Source organism: Colias philodice, chromosome 15 (assembly GCF_061535455.1).
Source record: "Colias philodice isolate Cphi_HAF_F1 chromosome 15, ilColPhil1 Martin Lab GWU primary, whole genome shotgun sequence".
In the NCBI taxonomy this organism is placed as follows: domain Eukaryota; kingdom Metazoa; phylum Arthropoda; class Insecta; order Lepidoptera; family Pieridae; genus Colias; species Colias philodice.
Genome location: NC_143100.1, coordinates 9,808,652 through 9,823,922, shown reverse-complemented (window position 1 = coordinate 9,823,922; position 15,271 = coordinate 9,808,652). Strand labels below are relative to the sequence as shown.

The 15,271-nt window shown below is 32.7% G+C and overlaps 1 protein-coding gene across 3 annotated transcripts in view; it reads right to left on the bottom strand.

Annotated features, from left to right (window-relative positions):
• Positions 1-15,271, bottom strand: part of LOC149482470 (neurotrimin-like) — an 81,832-nt gene that overhangs the window by 33,115 nt on the left and 33,446 nt on the right. For all 3 annotated transcript variants that reach the window (XM_089704060.1, XM_089704062.1, XM_089704063.1), the window contains exon 2: positions 4,149-4,379. In XM_089704060.1, the coding sequence (XP_089560186.1) occupies positions 4,149-4,254 (106 nt within the window). In that variant the 5' untranslated portion in view covers positions 4,255-4,379. The remainder of the gene's footprint in view (positions 1-4,148; positions 4,380-15,271) is intronic.

Sequence of the window (15,271 nt, the reverse complement as noted above, 5' to 3'; positions counted from 1 at the left end):
CTTCATTCGCAATTGCAAACGTGAATTTAAAGGAAAATATGTAACTTTGTCGTGAAAGTATTAAGCGAATGAATGTTTGCTTTTAGAAGGCAAACGAGTTATATTTCTTACGAGATCGATTTTAGTTTAGGAGAAAATGAACTTTATATATTGAACAATCTTTTGCTATAATTAACTTGATCCAGCATTTGTGTAAATAAGCAAACCGTTTATCGTGTTAACTTTAAGTTTTACTCGTGTACTTTTCCTAAAAAAGGCAAGACTCTCTGAAACACACTGTTAAAAAGGTACTTATTACTGTTGAATGTTTTATACAAAATAGCTTGCTTTGCTTCAATAAAAACACCTAGACTTTAACCCCAATCTTTAGCAATCAAACTACTTAACTCGGTCAGTGCTATTTATATAATATAACATCGCTTAGAGTCCGAATAATCGCTCAATTGCGTGTAAAAACATCTCATACTTTACCATAACCTTAATCGCATTTACTAACTACTTCTCCATAACCCTTTAATAAGGTTACTGAACTATAAATTTAAAAGTTAACACCCTTATCTTCTGAAATTTAAAATCATTCTTGTGAACTGGGCAAGCAATTAATTTCACGGTATTAGTTTTAAGGGGACCGTAAACGATTATTTTGAAATATTATAAGCTTGTTTGGAAAGTTGCGTTTGACAATAATTTTAGGGTGCGTTGAATTTGTTAAATTTTGTTAAACAGCAAGTTTACATTTGGCTTGGTGGGTTTATATTTCGACTTGTATACTTTGAAAGCTTTTGTTTTTAGTAATAATTAAACTGCGATAGAAAAGCTATACTCAGCATTATTGAAATTTAAAAATCGTAGGGTATAACCGAGACCAAAACATGCTACATTTTTCATTTATAAGTACATACCTACATTGTATCTTTTATAATTAAATTCAGCACAGCGCCTTTGGGTTTCACTAGGTTTTAATCATTAACATTATAGATGATGTTTTTCATCAGACAGAACTAGATGTTGATATAAATAATTGTACATTAGTTAAATCATCATTACATAGTATAACAACTATGTCCCTAGTCTTCTTCTTCTTATATATAAAAATGAATCGCAAAATGTGTTGGTAAGCGCATAACTCGAGAACGGCTGAACCGATTTCGATAATTCTTTTTTTATTATATTCCTTGAAGTACGAGGATGGTTCTTATGTAGAGAAAACGTAAACATGTACCACGGGCGAAGCCGGGGCGGACTGCTAGTTTATTATAAAGTAGTATTAATTATAGTAAAATTTTATGGTTTATAAAAACAAATCATCTCTTGCAAATAAATTGTAATTTTTAGGTTGCATAGTGTTTGTATGTACAGCTACTGCCCTAACACATTCTGACTGTTTATTTCGTTACATGGATTCCAATATATTATCCTAGTATAGTGCAGCATATGTACGTTCTATAAAACGTTCAAGTACTAAGAATAAATTCTTTCTAGAAACAAAACACATCTGCACGTTCCTGCTTCAACCTCGAACGGGTCAGACCCTAAAGTTTGCCGTAATGTGGGAAATTTTCAACCATCTTCCATAATTTCTGTTCAAACTTATAATACGTCGATTCATGAAGTTCGACAGTTTTATTTAATTGTTATTGTTATAATACGTCAAATTCGAATATTGGAAAAAATGTTAGGTAATTCGTTAAAATCTGCATCAAAGTAGAAAAAATGAAAAGTAATTAGTAAAAATCTGCACCAACGTAGCTCTAAGTATCCATACGTTCTTTTTTATTTACCAATTCCATCGTTATTAAAATATCAGTCTAATAAAGAAATCCAATCAAAGAGTAGCAATGTTCCATTCATGTTCTATTTAAGTTCTGTGTTTTTTATAACTTTTTAAGATATATGAGCTAGTGCAAAATCTATTGTGAATTCCAAGACAGATGAATTAAGATTGCATTTATTTTACCAAACAAAAGAGCATTCTAGCTACAAAACAACGAAAGATTGGAAAGATTTAAAAATCTCTAAATCCACGACAAAGGGAAAAACGGAATCAGGATCGTTCGTCGTAATCCTGTATATATACTTCATTAGCATACCTGTTAAGCTTTTAGCGACCTGCGTCAGAATTCACCAAACTAGTTTTGTCACAGTTAAATTTGTTATTGGGACTTTTTGAAAGGAGCCCCGCTGAATTCGGGGCGGATAATTAGGTTTGCGAACAATTTCCCTCGGTTTGCCTTTCAATGGGAAACTACAACACGTTCGCGTAATGCATTTCAGTGCTCTTTACTCTTGTAATTTTGCTTTTCGAATGCTTTTTTGCAGTTAGTCTCTGAATCCAAATTAGGATCGTTATTGCGAAACTTAATGGATTTTAAATATATAATGTACGTTGTTAAGAAGTTTTACATTTTTGTACGTTGATTTTGAACCATATTACTCGTAAAATAGAGTCATCAAATATTTTTTTACAATATACGAATCCAATATACATACTTTAAAAAAGCATGCAGTTGAAAAACATGTTAAAATACACCTATTTCGATTTTTTCCCTGATATTATTCGAAAATAACTGTTCAAAACAGCACAGAAATCCTCTCTAAGCGTAGTCCGACAGTGTAGTATGCATTCGGATTTTTGTTAGAGGGATTAGCGAGGCGGACCACAAGCACTCTTTAAAACCTCTGTATTAAAGCAGGCTATTAATTTCAATATGCTGTGTTATCCACAATAGTATTAGACGCATAAAATATTATACATAGAATAAATCTAGTTGTGCTAACAAAACGACGAAACTGTAAGAGTAGAAAATAAAGTTATCGTTTATTATCTACATATTACTCATTCAGTGATTTTTTTAGCTTACAATCCATACTAATATTATAAATGCGAAAGTAACTCTGTCTGTCTGTCTGTTACTCAATCACGCCTAAACTACTGAACCTATTTTCATGAAATTTGGTATGGAGATATTTTGATACCCGAGAAAGGACATAGGCTACTTTTTATCCCGGGAAAATGACGCAATCCCAGAAATCCCACGGGAACGGGAACTATGCGGGTTTTTCTTTGACTGCGCGGGCGAAGCCGCGGGCGGAAACCTAGTAATTTTATATATTAGCTTTATATTATAATTTAAATTTGTCAATAACCATGCTCACTGTTATGTGATTGAAGCGTCGAGATAAACAATAAAAATTAATAAATCATCAAGCCTATTAGTAAAATAATCTTAAATTCGAAAGTCCCCTAGATATAGTTAAATCCCATATTCAGCCATTCTCTTCCCAGAAGGGATTAAACTCAATCCTAACCAAGTAATCAAAACTCTGACGCAACAGTCAGGCTCTAACTCTGCCAATTAGGTCGCCAGGATTTAAAATATAACCCCCTAACCCATTTATAAGAGGTTTCCTTCAAAAGGGTAATTTTTCTCCACTATGTAAGGAATTTGCGATATTCGTAAATGCCAAAGGTCTCGCAAAATTCTGCCGAGTTAATTTAGAAACATCATACAATCTTTATTATTTTTTAATATTCCAGACGAGCAATAATTTTGATGAAGACGACGACGATCGTTTTACAAAAGAATATTATAACTAATATCTGAAAATAGAATAAATTGAAATGCTTCTATTGTTGATGAAACGAATATTACACAATATTTAATTATTTGGAAAAATCTTGATATTTTCAAACATCTAATAAATTTTTCCTAAGTAACATTGTGGAATATATTTTTATCTGAAAAGTTGTGAGAAGTTAAAAGCTAATGACATACTTGCTAAGCAATTCTATTAAATTCAAGCACGTACAATAGGTCTGGTTTATTCCAATGCTGGTAAAAAATAAATTTGATTCTTAATGAATGTAAAATAATATTATATCTTTATTCATATTCTGTCTTTCAAAATGTCGACCAAACTTTTATGAAATATATTTTATTTTTGGGATAAAAATATGATAAATATCCAGTGCTATCGTCCTTTAACATTTCTTTTCAAACTTCGAAAACAAAAACATCGCGATGTACAATACAAAAATGCACCAACACATTGTGTTAAGTTCATAATTGGCGAGTAACTTTCCAAAAATTCGGCTACAAAAAGCGTTTCAGTGAATACTTTGAAATAAAGGAAAAAAGGATACATACCGTATTCGGGGCAAGTGACACAAAACGCTACTGCCAGTAAAAAGCCGACCACCTCACCGCCGAAACCTTTGCTTCCCATTTTCTCTTTTTTAACCCACGCTAGCATTTACCGACATTTTTATTTCTGTACTATCACGGTGTTACTAAAGCCTGTGTGCATTCATCGTTGCTCCTCCGGTCGATACTTCTAACTGCATTTTATGTCCCTCCGTTTCGTTTTAATGTTCATATCTGCAACAAGAAAAAGTTCGTCCTGAGTTATAGTCGCAGCGGCATTGATGTATTATTGCAGAAGTTTTTAATTATTGTATATAGTTTTCCTATTAATGTTTAGTTTTGAGCCACGTAATACTTAGAAGGAACTATGCAGTTGTATATGATTTAACACACAAAATATAAATTAGATGAATATCTCTATATGTATATGATATTATGTGCAAATGTACACTTCTAAAAATGTAATTTGTTACAACACAACTGGATAATAAAATTGATGTAATTTTAACATATCTACTCAAAACATGTCACTATTAATACTAAATGAGGGTAGTCGTTCAAAGACCGAGACGAATGCGCGCCATTGCAATGGGGTGTAATGATATATGAATTTGTCACATTGACAGGCGACATGTGTCATTTGTATTGTCAGGTGATTGTTGTTTGCGAAATACGGAATTTATTAAGCAACAAGTAGTCACAGTTATTTATAAGCCTTAAAATTTCAATTAATTCTAGATAGTTAAATATTAATGTTGATTACTTCTGGAAAATTAACAATTTGTTTTTTTTGTTAAGCTAAAAAGTAAATGTAAAAATGTTACTACTTGCTCTCATACAAAATTCAAATTCGAAAGTCGTCCCTATAAAAGTTTTAGCTAGGCAAATATACCTAATATTTACATAAAAAAGCTTCAAGTTGAACTTTTAAATTTACAAAAAAGACAAATAATTAAACTAGACGAGCATAACCCTGTTAGTCGTTAATGTAAACATAAATCTAGCTTAGCCAGGGCAAGGCGAAAATATTTTCGGCCATCACCCATCCATTCATGTTGACCTGCCCAATGACACGTTACTTTAATGCGAGCAAATAAAATTTTACGACAAAATCAAATACAATTAAGGCCAAGATAAACGGGTCACAGATAACTTAATCGTACAGACGCTCCATGTAACATTTCTCCCTAATCATGCCTGTCCGTCACAATTTCTCCCGCTGTCAGCTACACTCGTTCGTCACATACGTTTGAACCCATATTTTACCAATTTACCTATTCTTGGATACAACCGTCGTTACTGTAACGCTTCAGAATTTCTTTGAACGATATTCGCTTTCCATGACTCATTCGATTAACGTGAAATGTTATATGGTAATTACTTACTGAAGTTTCGAACCGTTTCGTTCCGAAATTGGGAGATTATTCTTTATTCGCTTTTATTTTTGTATCGAGGTGGGAAACGTGTTAAATTGTAATGAACAACTTTTATTGGGAACGTATTATTAAAAAGTGACTTGCCATTATATGAATCGTACGTTTTATGCAATATTATTGAATTTCTATACAATTTACGCTGTGTATATAAGCCTTAATAAGTTTAAACATTCCACGGCGGCCCCTTAAATTAATTATCTATGTATTGATTGAATGAATAAACATTCCCAAAATAAAGTTAAAAAACCACTCATGGAATATGTAAATAAATAATAGAAACAGCACAAACACTATCCCCTTAGTACAATTAAAACCAATTTTTACACAATACCCTGTATAATTATTAGTACAGCGTATAGCTGACCTGAAAAGGACGACATATTGTACAAAGGCGTCCGAGGCAGAAATTGTATTGTGTGACGTCGCTTTATACTGCCCGCGAGTGTCACTTCTGTTTACCGTATACCTTCGTCTATTCTTTGTCGTGTCACCCACTTATTACGGCGTTGTTTGTACCGCGCTTTTCTAATGAAATGTTTTATTCACTTACACAGGTATGAGCTCTTTGTGGTACTATTATTTTAAGGATATAACATATTGTTTTAGTATTCCTATATGAGAGTACCTATAGGTGAAGAGCTCTTGTGATCTCGCTTGACTGTTTTATATGAAGATGTCTTAAGGATTAATTTGATTGACTTGTTTAAGATTACATGCGAAATAGTTGCCGTTAGTAAACGCTGATAGATAAAATGTATTTTACTAGTCTCAAATATAACATTAATATTAATCAGCTCTTCAAAGCGTGGGATGATGAAATAGGAGTCAAAAACTTATTATAGATTAAGATGTTTCAACATATTATTATAATAAAGATGAAAAACACACTACCACCAAAATTTTCTTCGCAAAACAAAGGAAAAGTCTAAATCTTTCTGATTGTATCTATACGGATAAAACGTACTCTTCTTTATATTTACAAAAAATGTTAACATATTTGATTATAAACATGCAGTAACGTGTAACTCGTTTGTAATTTAACTAATCCTAATGAAGTAATCTAAATAATGCCTCCAAACGGAAAAAGGGGAGTCTGTGATTACTCAAAGCGACAGCAAAATCCTATCATTTCTTTGCCTTTCAAGCTTTTTCCAATTTATTTCAGATGTTAATGCAGAGGAAACAAGATTATTTACACTCCAGTTCATGCCGTTGGTTATCTTTCAAATAATAAATTGCAAAGAATAAATTTTTGTTTTATATTGTTTTGCTTATCATTAGCTACATCTACAAGTTTATATTATAATAGACTATATTTTCTTAATTGCAATTGTATAGGTAATTTAATATAAAATAACTAGTACTATAGAAAGAGTATATTTCTACAGAATGGTATAAATTGTATAATTTTTCATATTACGATTTATGTCCGTTTAGTTACAAGGTACAAGTCCTTAATTCCTGAAAGTCCAATAGCATGAAATAGAATGCCTTGCATCACTCCCAATGCACTTATATATTTTAATTTATTAAGTAGCACAACTTCAACACAAAATTATGCTCAAAGCTTTAATTCGAATCATGTTGACGCAAACAACCAAATTCCCCACTTTATTTTACTGTGATACGGAACTGCTTGTAAACAACAATAAAAGTTATTATATAGGATAAATACGAAATCACCGACATCCTTACATATCCATTTTTCGGCGAGGTCATATACACGCCGTAAAAACAAGTTTGTGTCAACATAAAACCATTTTATGGCACGTCCCGACGGATGACACGCTTTATTTTACAGTAGGTGTATTAAGATCTGCCTATTGTGATTCGTTTTGTATTGAAGGCGTGGAGGGTGAGTAGATTTGTTGCTTAATATTGTAGGAAATATGTGCAGAACATATATTTATAGCTATTTCCTTCAATAAGGTCAGGTTTTGAAGTTTGTCTTAAATAGATTGATTTCGAATCATACGGGGACAAAATATGACAGCACATACGCAAATTATACCGCCTTAACATAAAATACATGTCGAGCTTTGTGTATTTGCACATTTAATTAATATTATTATCTGTAACGTTGATACAATAGCAATAAAATCATCGAAATTTATTTACCTCTTGTACATACTGCTTAATAACAATACATAACTGCATAATTAAATTCAAGATTCAAATGACAATAAAACCTTAATTAAAGCGCTTGAAGAATGAATACAGAATTCGTTGCTTGACGGCCTTGCAACGGATCGATATAATCTCTTGCCATATTTTCTCCAAAGTAGGCTTTCAATTCAGCCACGCTTAAAAGATTTACAGTGTGGAGTTGAAGAACTCATTTGCATTGTTACACTGTAACTTTGTTGATGTAAAAAGTTTATGGCAACGGCAAGGCGACTAACTGAATTTATGGCCAATATCTTTTAGGTTAAATGCAATGGTTAGGTGTGGCTCGTTAGATGCGTTGAGACATTGTTATTGATGACGTCATTTTTTCCACGTTTTTAGATTTATGCAAATTGATAGCAAGAATTGTTTTAGCTTGTAGCTTACAGCCGAAAACAAAAGTGTTTTTGGCTGTAAGCTACAAGTTCAGGAGGCTTGTGCCTCTACAATAGGCTGTTGATATAACTTTGTTAGGTACTCTGTGAATTAAACTTGATTACGAAAATAAAGAACTAAATTGTAAGGTAAAACAATGTTTTCCAGTTTATATAGATTATAGTCACTATATACCACTTAGTTTTAATAATATATTTAATAGTTCTACTAACATCACAGATTATTAAATGTACTACGTACCTAACAATTATTATACATTTAATCGTTGGCATTTACGCAGGTTTGTGGGGTTGGATCATGGTTGGATGTATGTATGTTTCCACGGGAAAACCACTGAACGGAGTTTGATAATACTTGGCAGTGATGTAGGTAGCTTATATATCAGAATAACATATTATTATATTTATAAGCTATAAAAATATTTACTTTTACGGGGGGTTCGTTCGCGGCTGAAACCGCGCGGCACAGCTCTAGTATTTTTATATTCGTAAACATTACCTTCATCCATTAGTCATACTATTAATTTTATAGCCTAAACCCTCACGAGGCTTAATCTATAGAAGTATGAATAGCTGGATGATGATTGCGAGTCATTAGTGAATAATAAATTAACTTAGTTTTGCTAGTATTTAGACCATGTAAGTATATACCTAATATGTAATATTCCCCTTTTTATTTAGTATATTTTCGGAGACTACAAACTTCACTTTTCAGTTTATGAATTATGCAAAAACACGTTGACCCAGCGGACAAAAAACAACAAACTCCACCTGCTCAACATAATACAAAGTTTGAAGTTCGGAATATGAAGGTACTGTCGAACAGAGAATACAGAATATTGCTTATTTCAAATACAATGCATTGCTCGCGACTGTACCACATCCGCTGGTAAGCACAACACCGGTTACGAAACAACACTCCGGTACAGTTAAAGAGAGAAGTCAAAGAGAAATGCCACTAGCTCACGTATCGTTGCGCACGGAAGCTGCGAAGCAATTCTTATCCGCGAATCAGGGCGAACCGGCACGGAATATCAAATAAAGGTGACTGTCGATTTTTCTAGTGATGTATTGTCGAACGTCCGCTTTATTAAACGTATGCAGGTGGCTCCTATTTTGCAGAATCGGAGGAATATATTTAGGTCATTCTATATTGGATTTAGTACGTATCTTTGTAATTTTTGTCACGAGATAAATATTTTGAATTATTAGTAAAATTTATTAATATAAAACCTAAATGAAATTGGATTTTATTCACCAAAAGTTACACCGAAAAATGTAATCACAAAACCAGATTGTGAGTAGAAGAATTGAAAAGTACGGAAATTACGAGCAAATACATTCAACAGATACATAATGAAAGGGCTGATTAAAAATTGAAACGGTGTAGGCATAAAAGCGCGGGCTCTTTCGCAAATTTAATATTTATCACTTAGAAGCCTTTTACATCTACGTTAATGTAGTCGCATTTATAATTTATATTTCATCGGCTTTTCGAATAGTACTTTGATATTGCCAGTAATGTCTTGGCTCTTGCTAATTAGTTTTAGCTATTAAAGCGATGACATCTTGTAGAAGTTTGTGGTTTATTATGCTTGCGTATTATGTATAACTTTTAAGTTATTATTGTTTTAACACTAAATTTATAGTTAACTAGAGGTCCGCCCCGGCTTCGCCCGTGGTACATATTTCGCAATAAAAGGTAGCCTATGTCCTTTCTCGGGTATCAAAATATCTCCATACCAAATTTCATGCAAATTGGTTCAGTAGTTTAGGCGTGATTGAGTAACAGACAGACAGACAGAGTTACTTTCGCATTTATAATATTAGTATGGATTTAAAAGTATCATTTGTAGGATTTTTGGTTATATAAGGCTTTTACAAGACGATTTTTTTAGTACAATTGGAACTAACTTTAAAAAGGAAACAATTCTGCCGTTTAAATATCCTAAGTAAAAGAAGTCGGTTAATAATAATGTATCACAACGTCAAAAATTTATGAAAACAATATAAACGTAAAAATAACAAATTTTATTCAAACAGTATTAGTTCTTGCATACCAATAGCCTCGCCTTCATAGCGTTGGAAGCGTTCCAAAAGCGCGGCCATATTTTTTGTCCAGAAACTCTGTTCCTCTGACATATTTCCTCTGTCAAGTTGATAAGGAAATGTAAAGGTTGTTCCATCTTCATTAAGCATTAGGGAAATATAAATTAAGATATTTATACAGATTTGGGAACGATAAACTTACTAGGCGGAGAAAGTATGACGTCATGAATAGGCGATATTGGCATCGTTCGTTTAATACTTTTACTATAAGAAATGTTTTATTTGGAATTAAATATTGTCTAAGATATATTCTATCGCTAATATAAATTCATGCTTATTTTAAAACGAACTCCATTTTGTGATTTAAAAGATTGTATCCAAAGTAATAACTAATAAGGCAACTTAAATGTTATATTTTCCTTATTTTCAAAAGTTTCAAGCTGACCTTTTTATATTTAATAATTCTTTCTTTCAAAAGCAAAAGAAATTGATTATCACCATTCTGTGTAAGTGCTAAAAAATTATCTACTAATAAAATAATACAAACTTTGGATCAGTTCTTATTAAATTAGCGAAGTTTGTGTTAAATTTGAAAAACACTGACGCTTTTAAAAATATAATCTCACTACTGAAGTTCTTTTCTTTGATACTTAATAAAACTGTAACAAACAATTATTCCTCGAGCACAGAAAAATGCCTCAAGGTTTCACGGCCTCTATTAAAACTAATTAATTAAAAAGCTTGCAGATATAATATAAATTAATTTAATTCTAGTCCCCGTCTCTATCTTTGTGTAGAGAAGATCGTAGAATAGAAAGAGAGGTTTGATATCTAGTCAAATAAGCCAGCTAGATTGGACTCACAGATTGGACTGCTTATACATAATGAATTAGTGTTCAATCTGAAAAACAGATAAATATAATAATATGGTTTTAACATTACTTCATTTTATAAAAAAAAATCTCTTAGGCAAAATGATATACGAACATTAAACATATTTTAACATTGTGTTTTTGAACAGACATAATTGGGTAAAAATGTTAAAACTAATTTTACAAAGTTCAAACTAGTTCACGTACTCAAACTTTTTCATTATCTACCTATTACAAAAACGACAAGGAAAAACAAAGTTTACCACTACTGTTATTATTACAGAAATATTAAAATAACATTAGCAGTTACTTTAGAAATTTTCATATTAAAACTGATTGAACCTATTTGGATTAAGTTAGCCACAGCAAGAAAGGAGACAGGATAGATATTAGGTATTCCTGAAATTCCACGGGAACGGGAACTATGCGAATTTATTCTTTGACCATGCGGACGAAGTCGCGGGTGGAAAGCTAGTATGTTATAAAAGGGTGGGCTTGACTGTTCCCTGTATGTATGTTTACCTGTAATTACATCAGGTAATCCGAGTAGGTATTCAATATTTATTTAGCCCTACTAATACTACCTACAATCCTTAATCTGGGTCCGATACTTCGAGCTGATGAATAAAATCAGTCCTTCATAATCTCCTTTAGCACTATCCCCAGTTTATAATTAACAAAAGTAATTCAAGTGGCTTAGTCCACATTAAAGTAACGACATTTTCAACTCGAAATTTCAACGACAAAAGACCTTAGGGTTGTGAAAAAATGGCTGACTCTTTTGAATAATTGCACTCGTTCCGTTTGACGCGCCTGTTTCTCATAATATTCGCGTCTTATTCGCGTAATTGCTACGGTATAATAGGATAAAATTTTACACTTTATTAATGCGTGCAGTCATTTATGCCGTACGAGCGCTTTTGATTTTTATTTATTGTTTTGTCATCCTTAATAAGGAGGCGAATTAATGCAGCAAGCTTTTTGTATTAAAATATAAATTTGATAAATGAGAAAAGTTGTGTAGCAATATTTACAGACTACAAACCGAGATCATCATAAATCTAAGCTGGCTGGCCTCGTTAATTATATTATGGGTAAATAGCATTGTCTGAAATATGATGCTGATAGGTACAAACATTTACATATTCACAATATTATATTGTGTAAATAAAGGTTTATTTCTAACTTGATTTGGAATGATTTCTGCTTTTAATGATCGATATATTATTAGGGAATCCAAATTTATAAAGTATTGTTACTCCACATGATAGTCTACAGTCTTCTCTCTACATTTACTTTATCCAAGGATAAGAATATACATACAAAACATCGACAAAATACCTCTATGAGCTAAAAACAACGCTCATTGCAAAGTCGACTTTATGCTATACGCAATAAATACTTATTTCCTCTATCAAAGAACACTTTAATCGGATAAATAACGAATATTTTGTTCCACCTGGATCAACCCTTGGTAACAGGTCAAGTGTATGAAGGAGTCATCGAGGCGCAGTGGAAGCATCTTTTTGTTCGATGCACCTGTTTGTTATCGTAAGTGTCGCGTAAGATAACCATGCATTAATTAGGAACACAAAAGACGGTAATAAGCGATATGCTGGTATATCACAAGGGGGTGAAGTGGATAGATTGCGGGCTTCGTTCGGATGCAGGCGTGTGTATTGTACACTTGTGCATCCATGAATGTGCAATTTCTATAAGGTATTCTTTGGTCGCTTCGTTCGTGTTCTGTTATTGAATTATAATATAAATCATGAGTATTCACGTAATAATATACTATCATCGTCTTTTATGAATGGAATGATTTTCTTCATTTGTTATACAGTATTTTAAATTTTAATACAAAATAAATTAAATTAAAAGTAAATATCTGCTTAATTTTTCATAATAGTCATACATTTGTGTATTACAAATGAATAAAATATTTTAAATAATGAAAATTAATATAATTCATAATTAAGTTGACATATTGACTAGAATAAAATTTTATGTATTGTTACTAACATAGTTATAAGAATATTGTTACTAACAAGTTATGACGCAAGGACTACAAGCTATCCCTCAGATAACCCTGAACGGCTCTCAGCTGCGAATTGTCGATAGTTTTAAATATCTCGGATCAACTCTGTCAAACATACTTACTCAGGATGCCGAGATTGACGTGCGCATAGGCAGAGCTGCTACTATGTTTGGCAAGCTAAATGATCGGGTCTGGGATAATAAATATCTGACAATCCCAACGAAAGTAGCTGTTTACAGGGCATGTGTGCTTAGTGTTCTATTATACGCGTCAGAAACCTGGACATCTTATGCCATCCACGAAAGACGTCTCAATGCTTTCCATTTACGTAGTCTTCGAAAAATACTGGGGATTACATGGCGTGACAAAGTTACTCATGAAAACGTCCTTAAGATCTGCAATATGTCAAGCGTCATTGCAATACTCAAAGAAAGACGTCTTCGCTGGTTGGGACATGTGCATCGAATGGAACCCACACGACTGCCCCGACAGGTGCTATTCAGCCAACTTGCCATTGGAAAAAGGCGTATCGGCCGACCGCTGTTGCGATTTAAGGACTGCGCAAAGCGAGATATGCAGTCTTTCAACTTGGACGTATCCAAATGGCAAGAGTACGCGAGCAACCGTGAGAGATGGCGCTCACAATTACGGGAAGGTTGCAGAAACCACGATCAGACTTGGTTTTCTAAACTGGCTGATAGAAGACAAAAACGACACGCCCAAACACAACTACCTGTCTCCACTCAACTCCCTGGAGAACACAGGTGTCCCAAATGTGGGCGCACCTGTGCATCGCGTATTGGGCTACATAGCCATCGTAAGAAATGCAGTAGATAGAGACTCCTTACCGACTACGATAATCGTCTGAAATAGACGTAAACGGCCAATGATGATGATGACTAACAAGTGGACCAATGATGTTACAATAAATAAATAAATGAATTATTATTTGTGTAAGAAAATGAAAACTAATAGGTATTCCATGATTTAGGATGACAATACCGCGTCAATATAAAATAACGAAATAATATTTCTAAAACCGCTCAAAGACAAGTAACGTAAACTATTGGTAGGTATTATTTCATTACGTAAAACGCAAAACTATTTTCATTCTTAGCTGTAATGCGACATAATTTAATCCAGTAAGCATTCGCAAGGCCATTGCTAACTCGATTGAAACTAATACTTACGTAAATCACAAAACGTTACATAGTTCATTAAAGGGAATAATAACAATATTACGAAGAAACAATTTATTATGATTTACTGGGTGAGCCCGAATTGGTCCCCAAACAGCGACTTGTAACAAACTAAACTAAATTTTGCGCTATTAATATGAATTACATGAATTTAGAGAACCTTTGGGATACAGTTATTTTCATATACAGTTTAATACCAATAGTTTAAAGTCTAATTGTACTCTAATCACACGCTGTTGAATTTAAAATGAATTTTATTTGACACATCTATCAAACAACTTTACTACAATATTACGATGTGTTTTAAAACGTGGTTTAATTTGCGAGTAATTTGAAAATAAGCGCGTCTTTACAAAAACAACGTTTGGTTTTTATATTCTGTTGAATAAAAAATGATGTGGTAGATTTTTGATACTACCTAAACAAAAACTAAATAATACTCTATTGTATTCAGTTAATCATATTGATTAGAAGACGCTACATAACCGTAACACACTTAAATTAATTAAGGCATCAGCCAAAAACATAGCATTGAATAAATCAACCATAGTTCTAATAAAATCCATGTATTGGCCGGCAGTTTGCCAACCTTACAAATATAAAGATTTAGTATCCCCATAGGGAATACGAACTTCGACATTTGACCGATACGATCGAATATGAAAATATATTCGAATGTAAACTTTTAGGTCGAATCCCTGAAGAATAATAGGGTCTTGAAATAAAGAGTTCGTAATGGATTTACTTTTAAAAGTTATTCTAAATGTGATTTATTCAAGTATAGAACGTGGTGAGACAGTCTTGTGACTTTCGTGCTATACATTGAATAAAGTTGACAGATTTGGTTTAAAAATAAGTAGATTATACTTTCAAAACTTTACACGACTTCACACATCGCATGTCGGTTTTCTTATCGAATTAATGTATTTTGTATGCAAGTTGCTCAAATACAAGTGTATATGAAATTAGTT